The sequence below is a fragment of the Thamnophis sirtalis genome, unplaced genomic scaffold (assembly GCF_051295495.1).
Source record: "Thamnophis sirtalis isolate CommonGarterSnake01/CBP01778 unplaced genomic scaffold, rThaSir2_p1.2 scaffold_5, whole genome shotgun sequence".
NCBI lineage: Eukaryota > Metazoa > Chordata > Lepidosauria > Squamata > Natricidae > Thamnophis > Thamnophis sirtalis.
This window is the reverse complement of record NW_028261385.1, coordinates 9,283,876-9,304,847: the sequence shown is the minus strand read 5'-3', so window position 1 is coordinate 9,304,847 and position 20,972 is coordinate 9,283,876. Positions and strand designations below refer to the sequence as shown.

Below are 20,972 nucleotides of genomic sequence, written 5' to 3'. Positions count from 1 at the left end.
AGTTAGTATCATCTTTCATTTGAGCTTTAACTCCTCTTTGCTAGGCTAGCTCTAAACAGATTATATCATTCTTTGTTTCTTCAGTCATAAGCTATCTGGAATTTCTTAGTCCCATATTTATTTTGAGTATAGTCAATCCATCTTCTCCACTCCAATTTATATCTCTCATTGGAATGGTCCTTGAGATACGCTGATATTTTAGCCATCTCTGCTAGGTTTGTTACTTTTAATGTCCATTCTTGAATAGTAGGCAAATCTTCCTTCTTTGGAAATCAGCTGGATGTTTTTGAACAGGGTCACCTTCACATCAGCCCAGCTGTCCACACGGAGGTCGCGTTGATGATCTTAGAAGCTTATCAGAAGTATCTGTCCCAGAAGCCATACAGCGGACTTCTCTCTGAGAGCTTCAAACAGGTGCTTCCCTTTTATTGCTTTTGAATCTCTCCTAGTTGCTGGTTGAAGCAATAAATCATATTTCACGTAGTTGCCAAAAAGGAGAAATTTTATGGGTTCTCACAGTACCTTGGAGCATAAATTTTAAAAAAAACCCTGATCTGAGATAGGGACTTCTTGGTTCTCTGTGAGCTTTCTTCTTCTTCTTGTAGACGTTTTATTACCCAACTAGGTAACATCATCAATGTTGGTGAGTATGAGGTTTGCTCCCTATTTATGCAGGGTAAATCTATATACAGTATATAAAAGTCAAATACCACTCACTCACCACAAAATATCCAGAACTGTAAAGCCTACAAACTTGAAATTTGGCACATATGTTCCTCTTGGCTTCTAGGTGTTCGCTAAGAAATTATTTTTTGAAATGACCATCAGATCATTAGTATTTCTTATTTTATTGACACGCTCTGATGCCACGGAGTTAGACGTTCTACTGTCCCTCCCCACCTGAAAAGAACTTTGTTCCAACTTCCACTTGGGCGTAGCCAGCGCATGACTCATCCTGCCTGTGGGCTGTCAGTTTAGACAATCTTCTCCCCTCCTCACCTGAAAAACGCTCTGATGATAAGGAGTTAGACTGGAGGCAAGAAGGGGAATAAGATAGGAGAGGCCTCTGTGGGGCAAGCCTGCGGGAGTGAAGGGGATAGGAGAGAATCAATGGGACCAGCCTGAGGGAGAGAAGGGGGATAGGAGAGGCTTCTGTGGGGCAAGCCTGAGGGAGTGAAGGGGATAGAATCAATGGGACCAGCCTGAGGGAGAGAAAGGGGATAGGAGAGGCTTCTGTGGGGCAAGCCTGAAGGAAAGAAGGGGATAGGAGAGGATCAATAGGACCAGCCTGAGGAAGAGAAGGGGATAAGATAGGAGAGGCCTCTGTGGGGCAAATCTGAGGGAGAGAAGGAGATGGGAGAGGATCAATGGGACCAGCCTGAGAGAAGAGGGATAAGATAGGAGAGGCCTCTGTGGGGCAAATCTGAGGGAGAGAAGGAGATGGGAGAGGATCAATGGGACCAGCCTGAGGGAGAGAAGAGGGATAAGATAGGAGAGGCCTCTGTGGGGCAAGCCTGAAGGGAGAGAAAGGTATAGGAGAGGAGAGGATCAATGGGACCAGCCTGAGGAAGAGAAGGGGGATAGGAGAGGAAAGGCTTCTGTGGGGCAAACCTGAGGGAGAGAAGGGGATAGGAGAGGATCAATGGGACCAGCCTGAGGGAGAGAAGAGGAATAAGATAGGAGAGGCCTCTGTGGGGCAAATCTGAGGGAGAGAAGGGGATAGGAGAGGATCAGTGGGACCAGCCTGAGGGAAAGAAGGGGGATAAGATAGGAGAGGCCTCTGTGGGGCAAGCCTGAAGGGAGAGAAGGGGATAGGAGAGGATCAATGAGACCAGCCTGAGGAAGAGAAGGGGATAAGATAGGAGAGACCTCTGTGGGGCAAGCCTGAGGGAGAGAAGGGGATAGGAGAGGATCAATGGGACCAGCCTGAGGGAGAGAAGGGGAGAAAAGAGGAGAGGGGTCCGATCACATAGTTTCTTAGCGGAGCATGGGTACCCAGCTAGTAATTCTATATAAACAGAGAACAAAATCCCACACTCACTAGCACTGATGATGTTACTTAGTTGGGCAATGAAACGTCTACAAGAAAACAAGCAAGCTCACCTCAAGAACGCCTCAGTTCACCCCTGGACTAAAAAATATTCACTCCTATTAAAACTGAACTAGTTTGACATGGTATCTTAAATGTCCATTTTTCTTACTCAGTGACAGTTGCAGGATCCCTATGCTCACGTGATTGAAATTCGGACATTTGGCAACTTTGCTTGCGACCTTCTGGCAAGCAAAGTCAATGGGGATGTGATATTCACTTAACAACCGTGAACCTTACTTAACATCTGGAGTGATTCACTTAGCACCTCTGGCCAGGAAGATCGTAAAATGGGGCAAAACTCACAACCGTCTCGCTTAGCAACAGAAAGTTCAGACTCTACTGTGGTCATAAGTCAAAGAGTGCTTGAAGCTCCTAGTAGCTAACAGTATTTTGGGTTGGCAACTGGGAAGTTCTTTGACTAGTAAAGGACATTTGTTTTGTTGAGATTTTCAACTGAGGGATTTTGGACAACTATTTGTTTGAAATGATATAGAGCTTCCTGGTTTAGCAGATTATTCTGGATTAGAACAGAGTTCCTCGACCTTTCCATGTTGTTAGGGGGAGGGGGAAATTGGGGGTCGTTTTATGGGAGGATCAGGTGTGTGCGTGTGCGCATGTGCGAGCATGGACCTCAGCGCCTGTGAAGCTCGCACAAGTGAGACCTCCCCAACACTCGCGTGGGTGAGGCCCTGAGCTCCTGTGACATTTGCATGAGTGGGGCCTGAGCCCCTGTGATGCGCGAGTGGGGCCCTGAGCCCCTGTGATGCACGAGTGGGGCCCTGAGCCCCCATGACACTCAAATGAGTGTGGCCCTCAGTCCTTGTGATGCTCGTGTGAGTGGGGCCCTGAGCCCCTTTGCTTGTACGAGTGGGGTAGTGATCCCTTTTGCTCACACTAGTGGGGCAGTGAGCCCTTTTGCTGCATGAGTGGGGTAGTGATCCCTTTTGCTCGCACTAGTGGGGCAGTGAGCCCTTTTGCTGCACGAGTGGGGGGTGATCCCTTTTGCTCCCACGAGTGGGGCCATGAGCCCCCATGATGCTCCCACGAGAGAGCCCCTGAGCCCCTGTGATGCACGAGTGGGGCCCTGAGCCCCCATGACACTCAAATGAGTGTTGTCTTCAGTCCTCGTGATGCTGGTGCGAGTGGGGCCCTGAGCCCCTTTCGCTCGCACGATTGGGGCTCTGAGCCCCTGTGACGCTCCCACGAGTGGGGCCCTGAGCTCCCTTGCGAGTGGGGTCTTGAGCCCATGTGCGAGTGGGGCCATGAGCCCCTTTCTCTCACACGAGTGGGACCCTGAGCCCCCGTGATGCTCATGCAAATGGGACACACCCCAGCCAGCCACTCACATGGCCCCGTTGCGAAAAGACCGCAAACCCATGGTGGGCTGTGGCTCACAGCTAGGGGACTCCTGAAACTAGAAGACCTCCAAGATCCCTTCCAACCCTGTCATTTTGTTATGTCGCTTCTGTTTACCAGGTCTCCTATCTGGCCAGCATTGTCCGTTATGGCGAGACAGCAGAAAGCTCCTTTAATCAGTGGGCCTGGGGGATGATTTTGAGATTAAAGCTGCACATGAACGATTTCGGCGTGCAGGGACACTGGGCTCCAGCACCCATACCTGACTTGGCAGATTCACCCACCTTTCACCCGCTGCTGAAGGCAGTCAGATCTAGCCTCCCAATTGGCTGCTACCTTGCCTTGGCGATGTCCGCGGTGGGCCACAGGTAAACATTCATTTTCTTCGTGCTTGCAACTTGTGTTTCCTAAACCCATCCGTAGTTTCTTTGTGTTCTGACCGAGGCTTTCCAAGAGCACGAAGCAAACTCCTTGTCCCGACAAACCCCCCTTTTATTAATTGACTGTGAATTCTGCTTATTCCCATCCAGCAAAGTCTTTCAAGGGAGGATTTACAGTCACAGACCTTATCTGGCTTGGAGAGCTGCCAGGCCAATATATGCAGAACTTGGCAAGGAGTCTCAGAGAGTCACGAATGAATTAAGTGAACTAATGGTCTCCTGCAAACTCCACTCCCCTTTCGCTCCTCTTTTATTTCCTCTGGGAAGGGCCATTCATTGTCCACCTGTGGCCTTACTCCCACGTCAACTCCTGTTCTTTAGCTGTTTCCTTCGTCTGGCAACTCTGTGCATGCGCACACTGGGAACAGGCTCCAGCTGTTTGTCTGCCTCACTGATGTCTGACTCTGAAGGCAGCTGATAACTGTCATACCGTGACCCGTCAAAACCGCGCTCGACTAAGCCGCGCCCGATTAAACCGCGTCGCTGATGTCATCAACAGGGCGACAACAGTCAGCGCCGAGAAAGAAGGGCTCTTTAAATAGCGCTTTGAAAGCAAGCCGATTCAACTTAAGGTAAGGATTAGGTTTAGGGTTAGCTTTAGGGTTAGGTTTAGGGTTAGGTTAAGGGTTAGGGTTAGGGTTAGGTTTAGGGTTAGGTTAAGGGTTAGGGTTAGGTTAAGGGTTAGGATTAGGTTTAGGGTTAGGTTAAGGGTTAGGATTAGGTTTAGGGTTAGGTTAAGGGTTAGGTTTAGGGTTAGGTTAAGGGTTAGGTTTAGGGTTAGGTTTAGGATTAGGTTTAGGGGGGTTAGGTTTAGGTTTAGGGGTTAATTTTATGTTTAGGGTTTACAGAGTGCTTCTGTCTCCGCGCTGTTGTCGCCCTGTTGATGACGTCAGCGACGCGGTTTAGTCGGGCGCGGTTTAGTCGAGCGCGGTTTTGTGGTGGAACCCTGTCATACGGCTCTGGCCCCCTCTCTGCCTCCGACACAGAGCCCTCATCAGAGCCTTCCCCAGACTCCAGGACTGGCCCATGTTCCTCCCCAACCTCCTCACTCTCCGAATCTACTGCCAGATCTATCTACTGGCCGCTGGCGGGCCACAACACTTCGAAGCTCCGATAACTACTTTTTTTTCTTCTTATGGCTAAGTTTGGATGTCAGGGTCAGCCAGGAATGTAAATAATTCATGTTTAGTCACAATGTTTTCCTTTGTGAACTTCATGTGGCTTTCTCAACCAGCAATATCTGAGCATGCCATCTGTGGTTTTGTGGGACTGCTTTACAAATACAGATCATTGTGACCTCCTAACGTGCCGTCTGCTTAAAAACCCTTCACTGTGGGTAGCAAAGAGCAATGTTGGGAATTTGCGGATGAAAAAGCACAAGACAGTGCAGTCCCAGTGACCGTTCTTCTCATCGCCTGTGGCGAAACCTGCCAATCAATTCTCCTTCCACTAGGAAAAAATGTTAGCAAGTTGGAGCCTCTGCGTGGCTGATTTTATTGAGTTCAAAAACGAGATGTTTTTGTTTTCCCTCCATACTGATATAGGTTTCTTTTTCTTTATTAGAACTAGCGGATAACCAGGGTATTTATTTATGCTGATCTTGTATTAGACAGGAAAAGGAATGAATTATATCTAAAGTGTCAAGTCAAAGTAATGCTGGAACACACAAACACACACATACACACAAACTTGAAACCAAAATGCACACTCACTGTTAATAGTACTATGATTTGACACTATAGATGCAATCCGTTCCTTTTCATTTCAGTGGCTCAGGCGTTGTAGAGTTATGCTGGTACACAGACACAGACACACACACACACAGACACACACACACACACACACACACACACACACACACACACACCAAGGGGTGTTAGGGGTATCTTACCCCCACAATATTTCTTTCCAGAAAATACGTCATCTGTGGCTCCATTACTTGGAATGCTGACATTGGGTTTAAAACCAAATTGGAAGCCCAGTTTTAAGTGTCATTCTTCAGTCCTTCCTCTTATCTGTGAGACCTAGTGTTGTGGCCCGCCAGCTGCCTATGGAGCTGGTGGCAGACTCGGATGATGAGGAGGTTGGGGCAGAAACTGAGCCAGCTCTGGAGTCTGGGGAAGGCGCTGAAGGATGCTCTGCGTCGGACAAAGAGATAGAGCCTGGACTGTCTGACATTTCCCAGCCGCCAAAGAGGCAGCTGCCTTTGGAGGGTGAGATGAGTGAGGAGGAACAACAAGTGGGGCCTGTTCCAGATGCACTTATGCACAGAGCTGTTAGGAGAGGAGAACAATGGAGGACAAGGAGTCGACTCAGGAAGCAAAACACACATGGACGCTGAATGGCCTCTCCTGGCTGGGGAATAAATAGAAGGAAAGGGGAGTAGTGGTTGTAGGAGACAACAGTTCATATTTCTGAAGATTTTGCTAATGGTGTTTTGTATCGCAAGGACTGCTTGCCAGAACTTACCATATTTTTTGGAGTATAAGACACACTGGAGTATAAGATGCACCAAGGTTTTGAAGAAGCAAATTTTTAAAAAGGTTTTTGCACTCTGCAGACCTCCCCAAAAAAGCCTGTTTTTTTGCAAAAACGGGCCTGTTTCCCCCCCCCCCCAAAAAGGGCATGCATAGCTTTTAGGAGCCTTGCAGAATGCTCCTGGGGGCTGGAGAGGGGCAATTGAGCAAAAAATGGCCTGTTTTTCATTCATTTTTGCCCTCCCCAGACCCCAGGTGCACTCTGCAAGGCTCCTAAAGGCTCTGCAAGGCCCTTTTTGCAAATGGGGTGGGGTTTCAGGAGGCCAAAATGCTGCGTTCAGTGTATAAGACGCACCCAGATTTTCAGCCTCTTTTTTGAGGGAAAAAGGTGCGTCTTATACTCCCGAAAATATGGTAATTGGTGGTTCCACCACAAAACCGCGGTAGACTAAAGCGCGCTCGATGAAAGTGCGTACCTGACGTCATCACAGCGCGATGAAAACATCACGCTGTGAGCGGTAAAGTTAAAATTAACGCGAAAACCTTACCCTAACCCCCCCAAACCTAACCCTAAACCTAACCTTAAACCTAACCCTTAACCTAACCCTAATCCTAACCCTAAACCTTAACCTAACGCTAACCCTTAACCTAACCCTAACCCTAACGCTTAACGTAACCCTAAACCTAACCCTAACCTTTAACCTAACCCTAACCCTAAACCTAACCCTTACCTTTTCGTGAATCGGCTTGCTTTAAAAGCGCTTTTTAAAGCGCCCTTTTTTCTCCGCGGTGGTATTTGTCGCGCTGCTGATGACGTCAGGTACGCGCTTTAATCCGGCGCACTTTAGTGGACCGCGGTTTTGTCGTGCCACGGTAATTGGCAGCCTTTCGGCTGGCAGCTCACACCTTGCAAGGAACTGGTGAGGTCTGTTACTGCAATTAACTCTTCGAAGGACTCTTGCCTGGACTTTACGGTGGGTGAATGCCATTAATTCCCAAGAGGTAAATAAAGAGGGGTTTTTGTGTGAAAAGGAGTCTCGTTTCTTGCTTCTGCTAAGGCTGGGTCAGAACAGCCAACTCGGATTTAGCATCCATGGACCTGCAAAACGAAATCTATTTTGTTTCTTTATGTTGACCAGCATTGAGAAGTTCTGTGCTGAAGGGATCCCTTATTTGGGCATTCTGGTTCAGTCGCGACATCTGAAGACCGTCGTCCACGTCCTGGATAAAGTGCTGCTTCTCTTCTACCCGTGCCATTATTACCTTCTCAAGAACGAAAAGTGAGTTCAGATTTACCTTGAACCTTGATCATGGTTTGGCTGTTTTTTTTTTTTAATGACATTGGTATTTAACCCTTCTGAAAAGACACCCCGGAGTAATATACAGGTAGTTCTCGCCTAACAAAATGAAATTTAATGGTGAAAAGAGTAAGGTTCTACATTTAGGCAAGAAAAATGAAAAAGATGAGGACTGCCAGTATATTGATAGCGCGCCGCTTGTTACGCGAAATTATACGCTCCTCAGAGAGGGTTCGCAATTTGGGAGTCCTCCTGGACCCACAGCTGACTCTAGAACACCATCTGTCAGCTGTGACCAGGGGGACCTTTGCCCAGGTTCGCCTGGTACACCAATTGCGACCCTACCTGGATCGGGAGGCCCTTCAGACAGTCACTCACGCCCTTGTGACCTCAAGACTGGATTATTGTAATGCGCTCTACATGGGGCTGCCCTTGAAGAGTGTTCGAAGACTCCAATTAGTCCAGAATGCAGCCGCGCGAGCGATTGTGGGTGCACCAAGGTATACCCACGTTACACCTATCCTCCGCGAGCTGCACTGGCTACCTATTAGTCTCCGAATCCGCTTCAAGGTGCTGGTCGCTACCTATAAAGCCCTACATGGCATAGGACCTGGGTACCTGAGAGACCGCCTCCTGCCGATTACCTCTCTCAGACCAATTAGATCGCACAGGTTAGGTCTCCTCCGGATTCCATCTGCCAGCCAATGTCGGCTGGCGACTCCCCGGGGGAGGGCCTTTTCTGTTGCAGCTCCGGCCCTCTGGAACGAGCTCCCTGTTGAGATCCGGACCCTTACTATCCTCCAGGCCTTCCGCAAAGCCACCAAGTCCGGGCTGTTCCAGCAGGCTGGGGGGAGCTGAGAAGCATCTACCTCCACGGAAATTGTGAATGTTGGTTTTGTTTTTAATATGTTGTCTTTGTCTCGTTCCCCCCTTTCCCTTGTCTTTTGTGAGCCGCCCGGAGTCCTCCGGGAGTGGGCGGCATACAAGACAAATAAATATAATATAATATAATATAATATAATAATATAATATAATAATATAATATAATAAATATAATATAATATAATATAATAAATATAATAAATATAATATAGTATAGTATAGTATAGTATAGTATAGTATAGTATAGTATAGTATAGTATAGTATAGTATAGTATAGTATAGTATAGTATAGTATAGTATAGTATAGTATAGTATAGTATAATATACGCGTTGCTTTGACTGAGTCCGAAGGCTCTTTTGGCGCTGGGATGGAGGGAGGATTTTGGTTGGGGGATATGGATGGACATCTGCCTGTGATCGGATAATTAGATGGCCAATTTGTTTGTGGCTTCCCTAGGTTTCTCTCCTTCTTCCACCAGTTCCTTCAGCTGGACAGCGGTGTTCCTCAAGGGATGACTCAGCAGATGACCAGCAGGGTGACTCAGCACTTGACCGGCACGAGTTACGGCAAAAACATTAAGCTGTTGAACTCCATGATTCAGGTCAGGAAATAGCAGTAGCCCTTAGACTTACCGTATTTTTGGGAGTATAAGACGGACCTTTTTCCCTCAAAAAAGAGGGTGAACATCTGGGTGCGTCTTATACACTGAATACAGCATTTTTTTTCCTCCCAAAACCCTGCCCCCTTCACCAAAATGGCCGTGCATAGCCTTTAGGAGGCTTCCAGAATGCTCCTGGGGGCTGGGGAGGGCAGAAATGAGCGAAAAACAGGCTGTTTTTTGCTCGTTTTTACCCCCCCAACCCCCAGGAGCATTGTATAAGCCTCCTAAAGGCTATGCATGCCCCGCCTTTTCTTTTACGAAAAATGGGCCCTTTTTTGCGAAAAACAGGTCATTTTGGAGAGGTCTGCAGAGTGCAAAAACTTTTTTTTATTTGCCTTCAAAATCTTGGTGCGTCTTATACTCCAGTGCATCTTATACTCCAAAAATACGGTATATACCGCTTCACAGTGCATTACAGTCCTTACTGTAAGCAGTTTACAGAGTCAGCCTGTTGCCCCCAACAATCTGGGTCCCCTTTTACCGACCTTGCAAGGATGGAAGGGCTGAGTCAACCTTGAGCTGGTGAAAATCGAACTCCAAACAGTGGGCAGCGTTGGCCTGCAGTACTGCATTCTAACCACTGCGCCAGCACAGCTCAAATAGAAGCACCGGGAGGGGGAGTGTTCCCCCGAAGATGCTTATTTTGTTTCAGCCATATAAGGAGGAGCAGGATCAAACATAAAAAGTCCTCAATTTGCAACCATATGTTATTAAAGACCGTTCCCAATTACAATAGCACTAAAAATATGACTTACGACCAGTTCTCACACTTAACGACCATTGCAGTATACTCCACAGTCATATACTGAAACTATGGGAGCTTACAGTTATTTATGTGGTTGCAGTGTCCTTGTGGGGTGAGTGGGTGGTGGTGTGGCCCTCCAGCGCCCTGCGGAGCAGCAGACTCAGACAGTGAGGAGGTTGGGGAGGAACATGGGCCAGTCCTGGAGTCTGGGGAAGGCTCTGAGGAGGGCTCTGTGTCGGAGGCAGAGAGGGGGCCAGAGCCATATGCCAGTTATCAGATGCCTTTGGAGTCAGACATCAGTGAGGCAGAAGAACAGCTGGAGCCTGTTCCCAGTGTGCGCATGCACAGAGTTGCCAGACGAAAGGAACAGCTAAAGAACAGGGGTCGACTTGGGAGTAAGGCCACAGGTGGACGATTCATGGCCCCTCCCAGAGAAAATAAAAGAGGAGCGAAAGGGGAGTGGAGTTTGCAAGAGACCATTAGTTCGTCTAATTGGTTTGTGACTCTCCGAGACTCCTTGCCAAGTTTTGCAGAGATTGGCCTGGCAGCTCTCCAAGCCAGATAAGGTCTGTGACTGTAAATCCTCCCTTGAAAGACTTTGCTGTAGGTGAATGAGCAGAATTCACAGAAAATTAATAAAAGGGGTTTTTGTAAAAGAGCCAAGGTGGCGCAGTGGTTAAATGCAGCACTGCAGGCTACTGCTAGATCAGCAGGTCAGCGGTTCAAATCTCACCGGCTCAGGGTTGACTCAGCCTTCCATCCTTCCGAGGTGGGTAAAATGAGGACCCAGATTGTTGGGGGCAATATGCTGACTCTCTGTAAACCGCTTAGAGAGGCCTGAAAGGCCTATGAAGCGGTATATAAGTCTACTGCTATTGCTATTGCTATTGCTATTGCTACTGCTATTGCTATATTGTCGGGACAAGGAGTTTGTTTCATGCTCTCAGGAAGCAGATGGATGTCATGAGTTTCCTAGGGAGCGTTCGACAAGCAGAGTCAGTGGGGGAAGCCAGCAATTCCCTAACGACTGCATGCCTCCCTTCACAACTGTTGCAATACATTTAACAACCATGGCAAAAAAAGGGGGTCATAAAACGGGGCAGGACTCCCTTAACAACTGCTTTGCTTACCAGTGGAAATTTTGCCCTCCATGGTCGTCATAAATCGAGGACCGCCTGTATAGGAGTCGGATCTTTTTCCCTTTTTTTTAGCGCGAGCCCAATAGTCACTCTCGCCTTTATTTTGACAGAGCCACGTTTTTATGAGCAGCCACCCCAGCGGAATCGGCCCGGCGGCCGTGTTAGAATTCTGGGTCCAGGTCCTGACCAGCCAGCCGCTCTGGTACAAGGAGAGAGCCGTCCTCGAACTGATGGACGGTGTGTGCCAAGCCGCCTTTCAGTTCAACCAAGAGGATTGCGTGCAGAAGTTACTCTATCAGCAGCACAAGGTATGGGTCCCCAACTTTCCCACGGATTGGGAGAAGAATCCTGCTCTGTCCTAAAACACAACAAACTCTAAAGTTAACTCAAAGATTCCTTTATTCAGCAGCCCCAGCAATAAATTTCTCTCACACTGCAGGCTAATAAGTCCGGCTGGAAGGTGAATAGTTGTCTGCCACTTCTATTCATCTCCACCCCCCTGCCTTTTATACCCAGAGCTAGGGTGGGGCTTTGCTAGCAGCGGTGGCTCTTCCATCCCAAGGTCTGGCCCATAGATTTCCACTGCTCTCCTCGCCTCTGCCACATCTATTCATCTCTGCCCCCTGCCTTTTATCCCCAGAGCTAGGGTGGGGCTTTGCTAGCAGCGGTGGCTCTTCCATCCCAAGGACCGGCCCATAGATTTCCACTGCTCTCCTCTCCTCTGCCACATCTATTCATCTCTGCCCCCTGCCTTTTATCCCCAGAGCTAGGGTGGGGCTTTGCTAGCAGCGGTGGCTCTTCCGTCCCAAGGTCTGGCCCATAGATTTCCACTGCTCTCCTCTCCTCTGCCACATCTATTCATCTCGGCCCCCTGCCTTTTATCCCCAGAGCTAGGGTGGGGCTTCGCTAGCAGCGGTGGCTCTTCCGTCCCAAGGACCGGCCCATAGATTTCCACCGCTCTCCTCTCCTCTGCCTTCTGTGCATCTGCATTTCAGGCACTGGACAAAGCTGTTTCTCCTCTTCCTCATCAGCCACCTCCAGATGCTCTCCATCTGAGGGTTGATGGCTGGCCCAGGTTTTGCCTCTGTCTCTTATCTCTGATAGCTCCATTCCCTCTCCCCCCTTGGAGCTCCCAGGTTGCCTTGATGCTGACCCTGACTCCCACGCCTCCTCCTCCTCTGATTTGGCTGCTGGAGGGGCCGGTGGCTGATCACCACAACAAATCCACAGGCTTCTCCAGTGGATTGAGATCTTGAAGGATAGTGACCGCGAACCTTTTGGGCAGCAGGGACCCCTTCTGTGCAGAGAGATTTTTCTGTGGCCCAGAAGGTATGTGATTCCATTTATCGCGAATGGGATCCAAACAAGTTGCATGATGGATAGACACAATTCTTCAAAGTGGCTTTTCCATGGGCCGACATTTATTTTTATTTTATTTTATTTTATTATTTTATTTTATAGGAATTCTTTTTATTTTTGTTACATAGACAACATAATCACATAACAATAGAAAAAGAAAGGCAGAGAAAAAAAAACGAGAAAAAAAAACAAAGAAAAACAAAGGAAAACAAAGCCATCATCCCATGCAGTATGTCATCGGCCGACATTTATTTTTAGACATTTCAATCCCTGATTTTTTTTTTTAATGTTCCTTTGTCCTGGAAGGACGCTGTTGGAGGGCAGCTTTGTCTCACTGGCATGTTTTCTCTTTTCCTCCAATCTCCCAGAATGCTCTGGGCTATCACAGCGACAAAGGGCTGCTGTCTTCCTTGGTCAGCTGGATTGTGGCAGGCAACATCACACCTTCCTTCATCGAGGGAAATGCTAATTCCACGCAGGTAAGGGACCATCCTGGAGTTGATGGGCTAAAGTTTAGCTTGGGGTTGATGGCCCGTTCTTTTAGGAAATGACCAGGTAGAGACTGAAGGTGGAGTCAAACGTGCCATCAGCATTGAATCCTTATGCAGCCACAAGAGACCGAAGTCCTTGCCACTGTGAATTCCGTTGACTCTTACCTAGCCCCAGTTTGCCTTGACTGTTAATCTAACTCAGAATTGGATGGAACCTGTTGCGGCCCGGCAGGAGCCGTTGGAGCTGCCGCCAGACTCCAACAGCGAGGGGTCTTATGAGTTGGCCTTGGAGGAGGTGGAGGACCCTGGACAGGGTGTCAACTCTGAGCAGGGTGAGGAGAGACTGGTCGGCCACCAGGTGGCGGCAGAGCATTGGATCAAAGGAAATGTTCAGGAAAACATTTGGAGTTGTTTCAGGATGCACGCAGGCGCAGGACTACTCGGCGTAAAGAACAACGGAGTAACTACAGGAGGTGATTACAAGCAGCTGATGCTGATTAAGATCCTCTCCTGAGTATAAAAGGGACTGTTTGTGCCACGCCCTGGTTGCAGGAGTCAACGTTCTCGCTTATGTTCATGATTCAGAGAACCAACTTGGATAAGTGGTTTGCTGTGAGAAGTTTGTTTAATTGCTGCCAGAGTGCTTATCTCTTTGTTTATTTTGGGCTTGCAGCCAACAAGAGTCTGGACTGATTAAAACATTCTTTTGTACGTCTGTTTGGCTTTCGTTCCTGGACGGAGAAGGGGGGGGGTCAGAACAGGAACCCATCAAGGGACTCCTTTGATTGCTGGAGATGGGTGGGTGGGAATGAATTGCTTTTTTGTTGTTTGCACGGGGCTTTTGCAAGCCGCTGGAAGTCACCGAGAGTGAGTTGGGGAGCAGTATACAAATTATTTTTAAATAAAGAGGCAAGTGTTGCTTTGTAATTCACAGGTTTGGTTTGCCTGGAGTGTTCTGAATATGGAGTCCATATTTGAAGAGGATTCCCAGCTCCGTAGGGTTGTAGTGAGAGAGTTGGTTACCAATTCCTGTTTCACCCGACCAGGCTCTGAAGGTAAATCTGAAAATTTATTCTTTAATTACATAACATCTCCCAGAACGAACTTTTAGACCAAAAGTCAGAAAAGGGTATGTAAACTCACGTTTGAATGTCAATCTTTCCAGCTAGCCAAGAAGCCTTGGTGAATGTCACTCATCTTGGTTCCTCGTCATTAAGAGATTCTTTCCATCAGCTCTGCTTCGTTAGTCAATTATTTCTTCAAAGTGTTGATCTTTGCATCCCGGCTCCAACAGGGGAGTATTTCTTCCCAACAGCAATGTAAAAAGCTTAAAACAACCCTTCCCCTTTAAGAAAGTGAAGCCCCAGCAAAGGAAAATTAAAAAAACATCCGGAGTCAGTAAGTCTAGGCCGAGGTGGCGCAGAGGTTAGGGTGCAGTACTGCAGGCCACTTCAGCTGACTGTTATCTGCAGTTCAGCAGTTCAAATCTCATCGGCTCAAGGTTGACTCAGCCTTCCATCCTTCCGAGGTGGGTGAAATGAGGACCCAGACTCTGGGGGCCATATGCTGACTCTGTAAACCGCTTAGAGAGGGCTGAAAGCCCTATGAAGCAGTATATAAGTCTAACTGCTATTGCTATTGCTATTACTGCCAAGAATGTAATAAGGGTTAAGGGAGAGGCAGTAACAACACCAGAATGTTTCTTTCCTGCCTTCCTTACAGGATTTAGGAAAAAAACCAAAAGGAGATTTCTTCCAACAACTGGTTCTCCAAACTGCTTAGAAAGTTAACAACCGGTTCTCCCGAATAGGTACGAACCGGCTGAATCCCACCTCTAGGTGGCTTCCCTGGCCCACCACCTGAAGGATGTGGGACATTTATAAAAGAGAATATTTCTAGCTCAGGGTTGAAATGAGGGGTCCTTGGTACTCTCTGAGCTTGGTTGTTTTGCTGCAGACGTTTCGTTACCGAACTAGGTAACATCATCAGTACTAGTAAGGAATGGGCTTTGCAGAGCTCTGAAAAAACCCATTCCTTACTAGCACTGATGTTATTACCTAGTTTGGGTAATGAAACCTCTGCAAGGAAACAAGAAAATTCAGAGAGCACCAAGAGCCAAGGTGGCGCAGTGGTTAGGGTGCAGTACTGCAGGCCACTTCAGCTGACTGTTATCTGTACTTTAGCGGTTCTAATCTCACCGGCTCAAGGTTGACTCAGCCTTCCATCCTTCCGAGGTGGGTGAAATGAGGACCCAGACTGTGGGGGCGATATGCTGACTCTGTAAACCGCTTAGAGAGGGCTGAAAGCCCTATGAAGCGGTATATAAGTCTTAACTGCTAATGTGAGATATTGCCATATGGTTTTGATTGGGAAGGTACCAAATCTTCTTAGAATTCATTTCAAATCAGGATGCCTTTGATTAGCTGATGCTGCTCTGTATTTGTTTTTGAATAATATCCTTGGATTATTTACATTTGAGGAGACTAAAATCGCAATATAAGTTCTCAGATATTTTATTCAGTTATTCCTTTTTTAAAAAAACTAACTTTTATTTAAGCATTTTTAATCAACTTTATTTTTTTAAAAAAAATACAAAATAACAAAGAGAAAACTTTGAGAAGGTGAGATGAAATAAAGGAAAAAAGTTATAAGTCACCAAAAAGGAAGGAATTGACTTCCTACTTTCTTCCGTACAGGTAAAAATAAATAGGAAGTTCAACTTTTGATATTGTTATCCATTCATTTGAGTCTTATTCTTGGTAATTCTACGGACCAGGTCTCTCTGCATTTCCCGATCTTGCACTAAAATTACTCTTGAGTTAAAAAGTAAAACATAAAAACATTATATAACATACACAGATTAAACAATCCAAATAACATTAACATATAACAATAAATTTCTTATTCTGAGATTAAACACAAGCATAAAAATACAGTAGATCTTCCAAGCGAAGATGAAATAATAGGAAAGGTTATGGTTTGTGCTGAAATAGACAAACTAACTAAAGAAATCCAGGGAAAAGAAGAATCAGAATTCTACAGATATGGGATAAATGGTATAGGTGGATGGAGGAAAGAAACAAGAATCAATGAAGGAATGTAACAAAACTCAAAAAATAATAGTTATGAGTAAAATAAGAGGGTTAAGAATGGTGAAATCCAAATGAAATACAATAGAAGGGGAAATAATACAAGGTGAGCGGTATCGATTGATGATTGCTAATAAAGAGCCGAGGTGGCGCAGTGGTTAGGGTGCAGTACTGCAGGCCACTTCACCTGACTGTTATCTGCAGTTCAGCGGTTCAAATCTCACCGGCTCAAGGTTGACTCAGCCTTCCATCCTTCCGAGGTGGGTGAAATGGGGACCCAGACTGTGGGGGCGATATGCTGACTCTGTAAACCGTTTAGAGAGGGCTGAAAGCCCTATGAAGCGGTATATAAGTCTAACTGCTATAGAAAGAACAGGAAGCTCCTGTTCGTATTGTATTGTCTAAATGTGGTGTACGTCTAGGTTTTGTGTGTGTGTATTTTACATGTTTGTTAATAAAAAATAAAAAAATACAGTAGATATGCTGTATAGTAAGAATTTAGAATCCAAACATGCAATATTTCCATAATCAAAACAAATCTAATTGTCAAATCCTCAAATCAAAATGGCTTTTTAAAATCTTTCTCAAACAAGAAGTCCAGATGTGGTCTCCAAATGAAAACAAAGCTAGGGTAGACTTTTGTCTTCCACCAAAGTAGTGAGTTTTGGTTTCTCTGCCAATTTTCTTAATTTCAAAATCCATTCTTTAGTTCTGGGAATGTGTGTTCCTTTCCACCTCTGTGCATATAAAATCTTGTGAGGCCTTTCTCACGTATGGAAACAAAACCCAGGGCTTTTTTCAGTCTGCTTATTATCCATGATACCTATATTTTCCGGCTCAAACATATCTGATCCCAATACTTCTTGGCAGTCTTACATTTCCTACCAATTATTTTTAAACATTTTTAAACAATTGTACTGCATCTCTGTTTTGGGAATGCTTCAGAACAGTGAAGCTGTGGGAATTCAATATTATATAAAAACAAACAAATCAATTACTGAACATCATCCAACCCTGTCTCCCTCCCTCCCTTCTTCCCTCCCTCCCACCTTTCTTCCTTTCCCCCCGTTGTCTGTCCGTCCTTCCTTCCTTCCTTCCTTCCTTCCTTCCTTCCTTCCTTCCTTCCTTCCTTCCTTCTATTACCTTTTCTCACTCCCTCCCTCCCACCTTCCTTCCTTTCCCTCCTATTGTCCCTCCTTCATCCCTCCCTCCTTCCTTTCCTCCTATTGTCTGTCCATCCTTCCTTCCGCCCACCCTCCCACCTTCCTTCCTTTCCCTCCTATTGTCTTTCCTTCCTTCTATTACCCTCCCTCCTTTCTTCCTTTCCCCCTGTTGTCCATCCATCCTTCCTCCCTCCCTCCCCCCACCTCCCTTTCTTTCTTTCCCCTATTGTCCTTCCTTCCTCTCCCATCCATCCACCCTCCCACCTTCCTTGCTTCCTTTTCCCCTCCCTCCCTTCCTCCTTTCCTTTCTTTCCCTTTCCCTCCCAATTGTCCTTCCTCCTTTCCTTTCTTCCTTTCCCTCTCCTTGACCCTCCTTCCCACCTTCCTTCTGTTTTCCCTCCCTCCCACTCGTAGAAAGCTCAGGCCCATCTGAAGCTGCCAGTCGTGCCTTCTCTCCAGCGCCTGCTGATTTACCGATGGGCTCACCAAGCACTAAGCACTCCGGTGGATCATCCTCTCCTTCCTCTTATTTGCCAAAAGTTCTTCCTTCTCTATTTGCAGCGCCCGGGATTGCAGGATGGGTGAGTGATTGTTGGTTAACGGTGGGAGACTTGGTTGAATTGGGTGAGCTGTTTTGAAAGCCCCACGTTCAAATGATCTAGTCTTCTAGTTTCAAGAGAGTACAGACTATAAGAGCCAGTTTGGAACAGTGATTAAAGTACCAGGATAGAAACCAGGAGACTGTGAGTTCTAGTGCCGCCTTAGGCACAAAAGCCAGCTGTATGACTTGGGGCCAGTCACCAGGAGACTGTGAGTTCTAGTCCCGCCTTAGGCACAAAAGCCAGCTGTTTGACTTGGGGCCAGTCACCAGGAGACTGTGAGTTCTAGTCCCACCTTAGGCACAAAAGCCAGCTGTATGACTTGGGGCCAGTCACCAGGGGACTGTGAGTTCTAGTCCCACCTTAGGCACAAAAGCCAGCTGTATGACTTGGGGCCAGTCACCAGGAAACTGTGAGTTCTAGTCCCACCTTAGGCATCAAAGCCAGCTGTATGACTTGGGGCCAAATCACCAGGAGACTGTGAGTTCTAGTCCCACCTTAGGCACAAAATCCAGCTGTATGACTTTGGGCCAGTCACTAGGAGACTGTGAGTTCTAGTCCCGCATTAGCCATGATCGCCAGCTGGGTGACTTTGGACTAGTCCCTCTCTCTCAGCCCAACTCGCACGATAGGGTTGTTGTGGGGAAGATAGGCGGAAGATGCATTAGATATATTTACCTTGAGTTATTTATCAAAACAAGAAAGGCAGATACAAGAATCTAAATAAAACAAATGTGGGAAAGGTCTCCATATAGGCCCATATATCCTAGAGAGCCCCACCCAACTGTGGTGAAAATAAGAAGGCCTTTAAAATACAGAACACATTTGAAATGTTCGTAAGAATGAAAAAGAAAAGCTGCAGAATCATGCCATTAATTACCATATTTTTAAACTATAAGACGCACCAGGCCGTCAACTCATAAAGCATTTGCATGGCTGATATCAAGTTGCCATGGTGAGGAAAGTGGGGGAGCCCATTTCATGCATACCTTTGGCTAATGTCGGATCTTGGATTACTACAGCAGGTTGTGAGGCGTGTACCTCCTTGGTGAATGTGATTTATGACACAGACTGAGGGGATGGAGGAAACGGGCAAAGTTCAGCCATAATTTAAATGAGGTCAGATCTGACTGCAATGGGGTATTGCCGAAATGGTGTTCCTAATAAACGACTGGATTTCTTTTGAAACTTGGCTCAAGGCTCATGAATTAATTAGGGCATCTTTCGGAAACCTGACACAGACTATAAGATGCACCTAGATTTAGAGGAGGAAAACAAGAAATAAATAGTTTTTGGTCCCTGAACGTCCCATTTATACCCTCCCTGGCACCCAGAAGTACTCTGTGCATCCCGTTTTCACCAAAAACTGGTCCGTTTTTTGTCCTGCAGAATACTTTTGTGGGCCGGAGAGGGTGAAAACGAGACATATGGAGGGTTCGGGAGACAAAAAAATTGGCCTGTGTTTGGTCTATAAGACGTACAGACATTTCCACCCACTTTTTGGGGGGAGAAAAGTGCGTCTTATAGTCCAAAAAATACGGTACACACCAGGAACACTAAAATTGGTTGGTTGGGAGGCAGGTTGCTCCCAATTCAGCCCGGATCGGGCGAACCGGTAGTAGCAACAGCGGGAGGCTCTGCCCAATGCTTCTGTGCATAACCGGTAGTAAAAAATTTGGCAACCTACCACTGGTTGGTTTATGTTGGTTGTAAACCACAGGATTTCTGCTTTTAAGGCTACCCAAAGACGGCTGCATCGGGAAGAGGTTTTTCCAGAGTCCTGCTCACCTCAGCCTGTTGAACGACCTGAAGCAGCATCTGATTGAGGCCACTGACTTCCACCATGCAGCTAGCAAAATGCTCCAGTTAGACAGCCCAGCAGGTGGAAGCGAAAAACCAACGGCAAAAGGCTTCAGCAAAGCCCATTATGTGACTTTCCTAGAGCTTCACAAGGACCTGGTCAGGTAACTTCAAGTGGCCTTCAGGGCTGGAGTTTCCCAGAGGGTCTCTGCTAACACGGAAGTCCAAGATCCATGGATGCAAGGAGGCTGGGTGGAGATCCACCAGGATCTGCCCTGAATTGTCCCAAGCCAATGTAGCCTTGAGACTGAAGTGATCCCCTTGTGGACAAGCCCAAAATGCTGCCAGGGTTCCAAATAGCATCCAAAAGTAAATCAGAGTCCAAGGCAAAAGGATTGTTCAAAGTTCCAATTTATTAAGAGAGCCATGTTGGCACATCTGGGAAAACCCGAATCTGAAAGCTTCCCGGTTTCCCCCACCCAGTTGAAAGTTCAAGATCTTGCCCCCACACCCACAAGTCCGTCCCATGGTCCAATCTTCCACTGCCATGCTGGCATTTCCTCCCACCCAGTTCCAGTCAGGTGCAGAGGTGCAGAGACAAAGGATGACCTTGGCTTTCTAGAAAGAATTTTGTTATGGCTACATAGCATCTAGCTCCATACAACCCCCCCTCCCATTTTCTCACAATACAAAAAGGCATAGTAGAATAATAGAAAGTGTGGCAGGCCTGAGATCCAAAAGAAAGCTGCAGGCTTGACACATACCAGTTTGAGGAACCCCTATCAGGCTTCTGAGGATCTTCTAGCAGGGTGGATTTGATTTAAATCAAGTGGATATAAATTTAAACTAGTAAAAAGGCTTGATTTAAATCTACTTGTTTTAAATCATAATTTTTAAAGAGCAGCTGTCATCTCTGCCCTGCAGCGGCTCCTCTTCTGACCCGCTGTGCATTCACTGACAGTCCCATTCACTTTAATGGGACGGCTGCCGTGGTGGGTTGCAGGCGGTACGTCCCAGTACGGGCGTACCGGAGCCTGGCGGAGCACTGGATACCGTTCTGGTACGGTGCTCCGGAGGGCCCACCCACCTGCCCGAGCTCCTTACCGGTCTTTTAAGTCTTTGGCGCTTCTGTGTATGCTCATGACGTGTACAGCGCCTGCACGATGCTCCGCTGAGCAGTTAGAGCGTTGCGGAGGCACTAAGACACATGCGCGCGCAGTCTGAACATACTTCTTGTTGTGGCCTGCCAGCGGCCAGCAGAACTGACAGCAGAGCCAGACAGTGAGGAGGTTGGGGAGGAGCATGGGCCAGTCCTGGAGTCTGGGGAAGGCTCGGACGAGGGCTCTGCATCAGAGGCAGGGAAGGGACCAAGGCCATCTG

The 20,972-nt window shown here is 47.1% G+C and overlaps 1 protein-coding gene across 1 annotated transcript in view; it reads left to right on the top strand.

Moving 5' to 3' along the window:
- Positions 1-20,972, top strand: part of EPG5 (ectopic P-granules 5 autophagy tethering factor) — a 118,048-nt gene that overhangs the window by 41,525 nt on the left and 55,551 nt on the right. Inside the window, 10 exon segments of the mRNA XM_087715280.1 lie at positions 295-414; positions 3,569-3,816; positions 7,505-7,645; positions 9,003-9,147; positions 11,202-11,399; positions 12,819-12,929; positions 13,876-13,968; positions 13,970-13,996; positions 17,608-17,774; positions 19,529-19,756. Coding sequence (XP_087571406.1) covers positions 295-414; positions 3,569-3,816; positions 7,505-7,645; positions 9,003-9,147; positions 11,202-11,399; positions 12,819-12,929; positions 13,876-13,968; positions 13,970-13,996; positions 17,608-17,774; positions 19,529-19,756 — 1,478 coding nt within the window.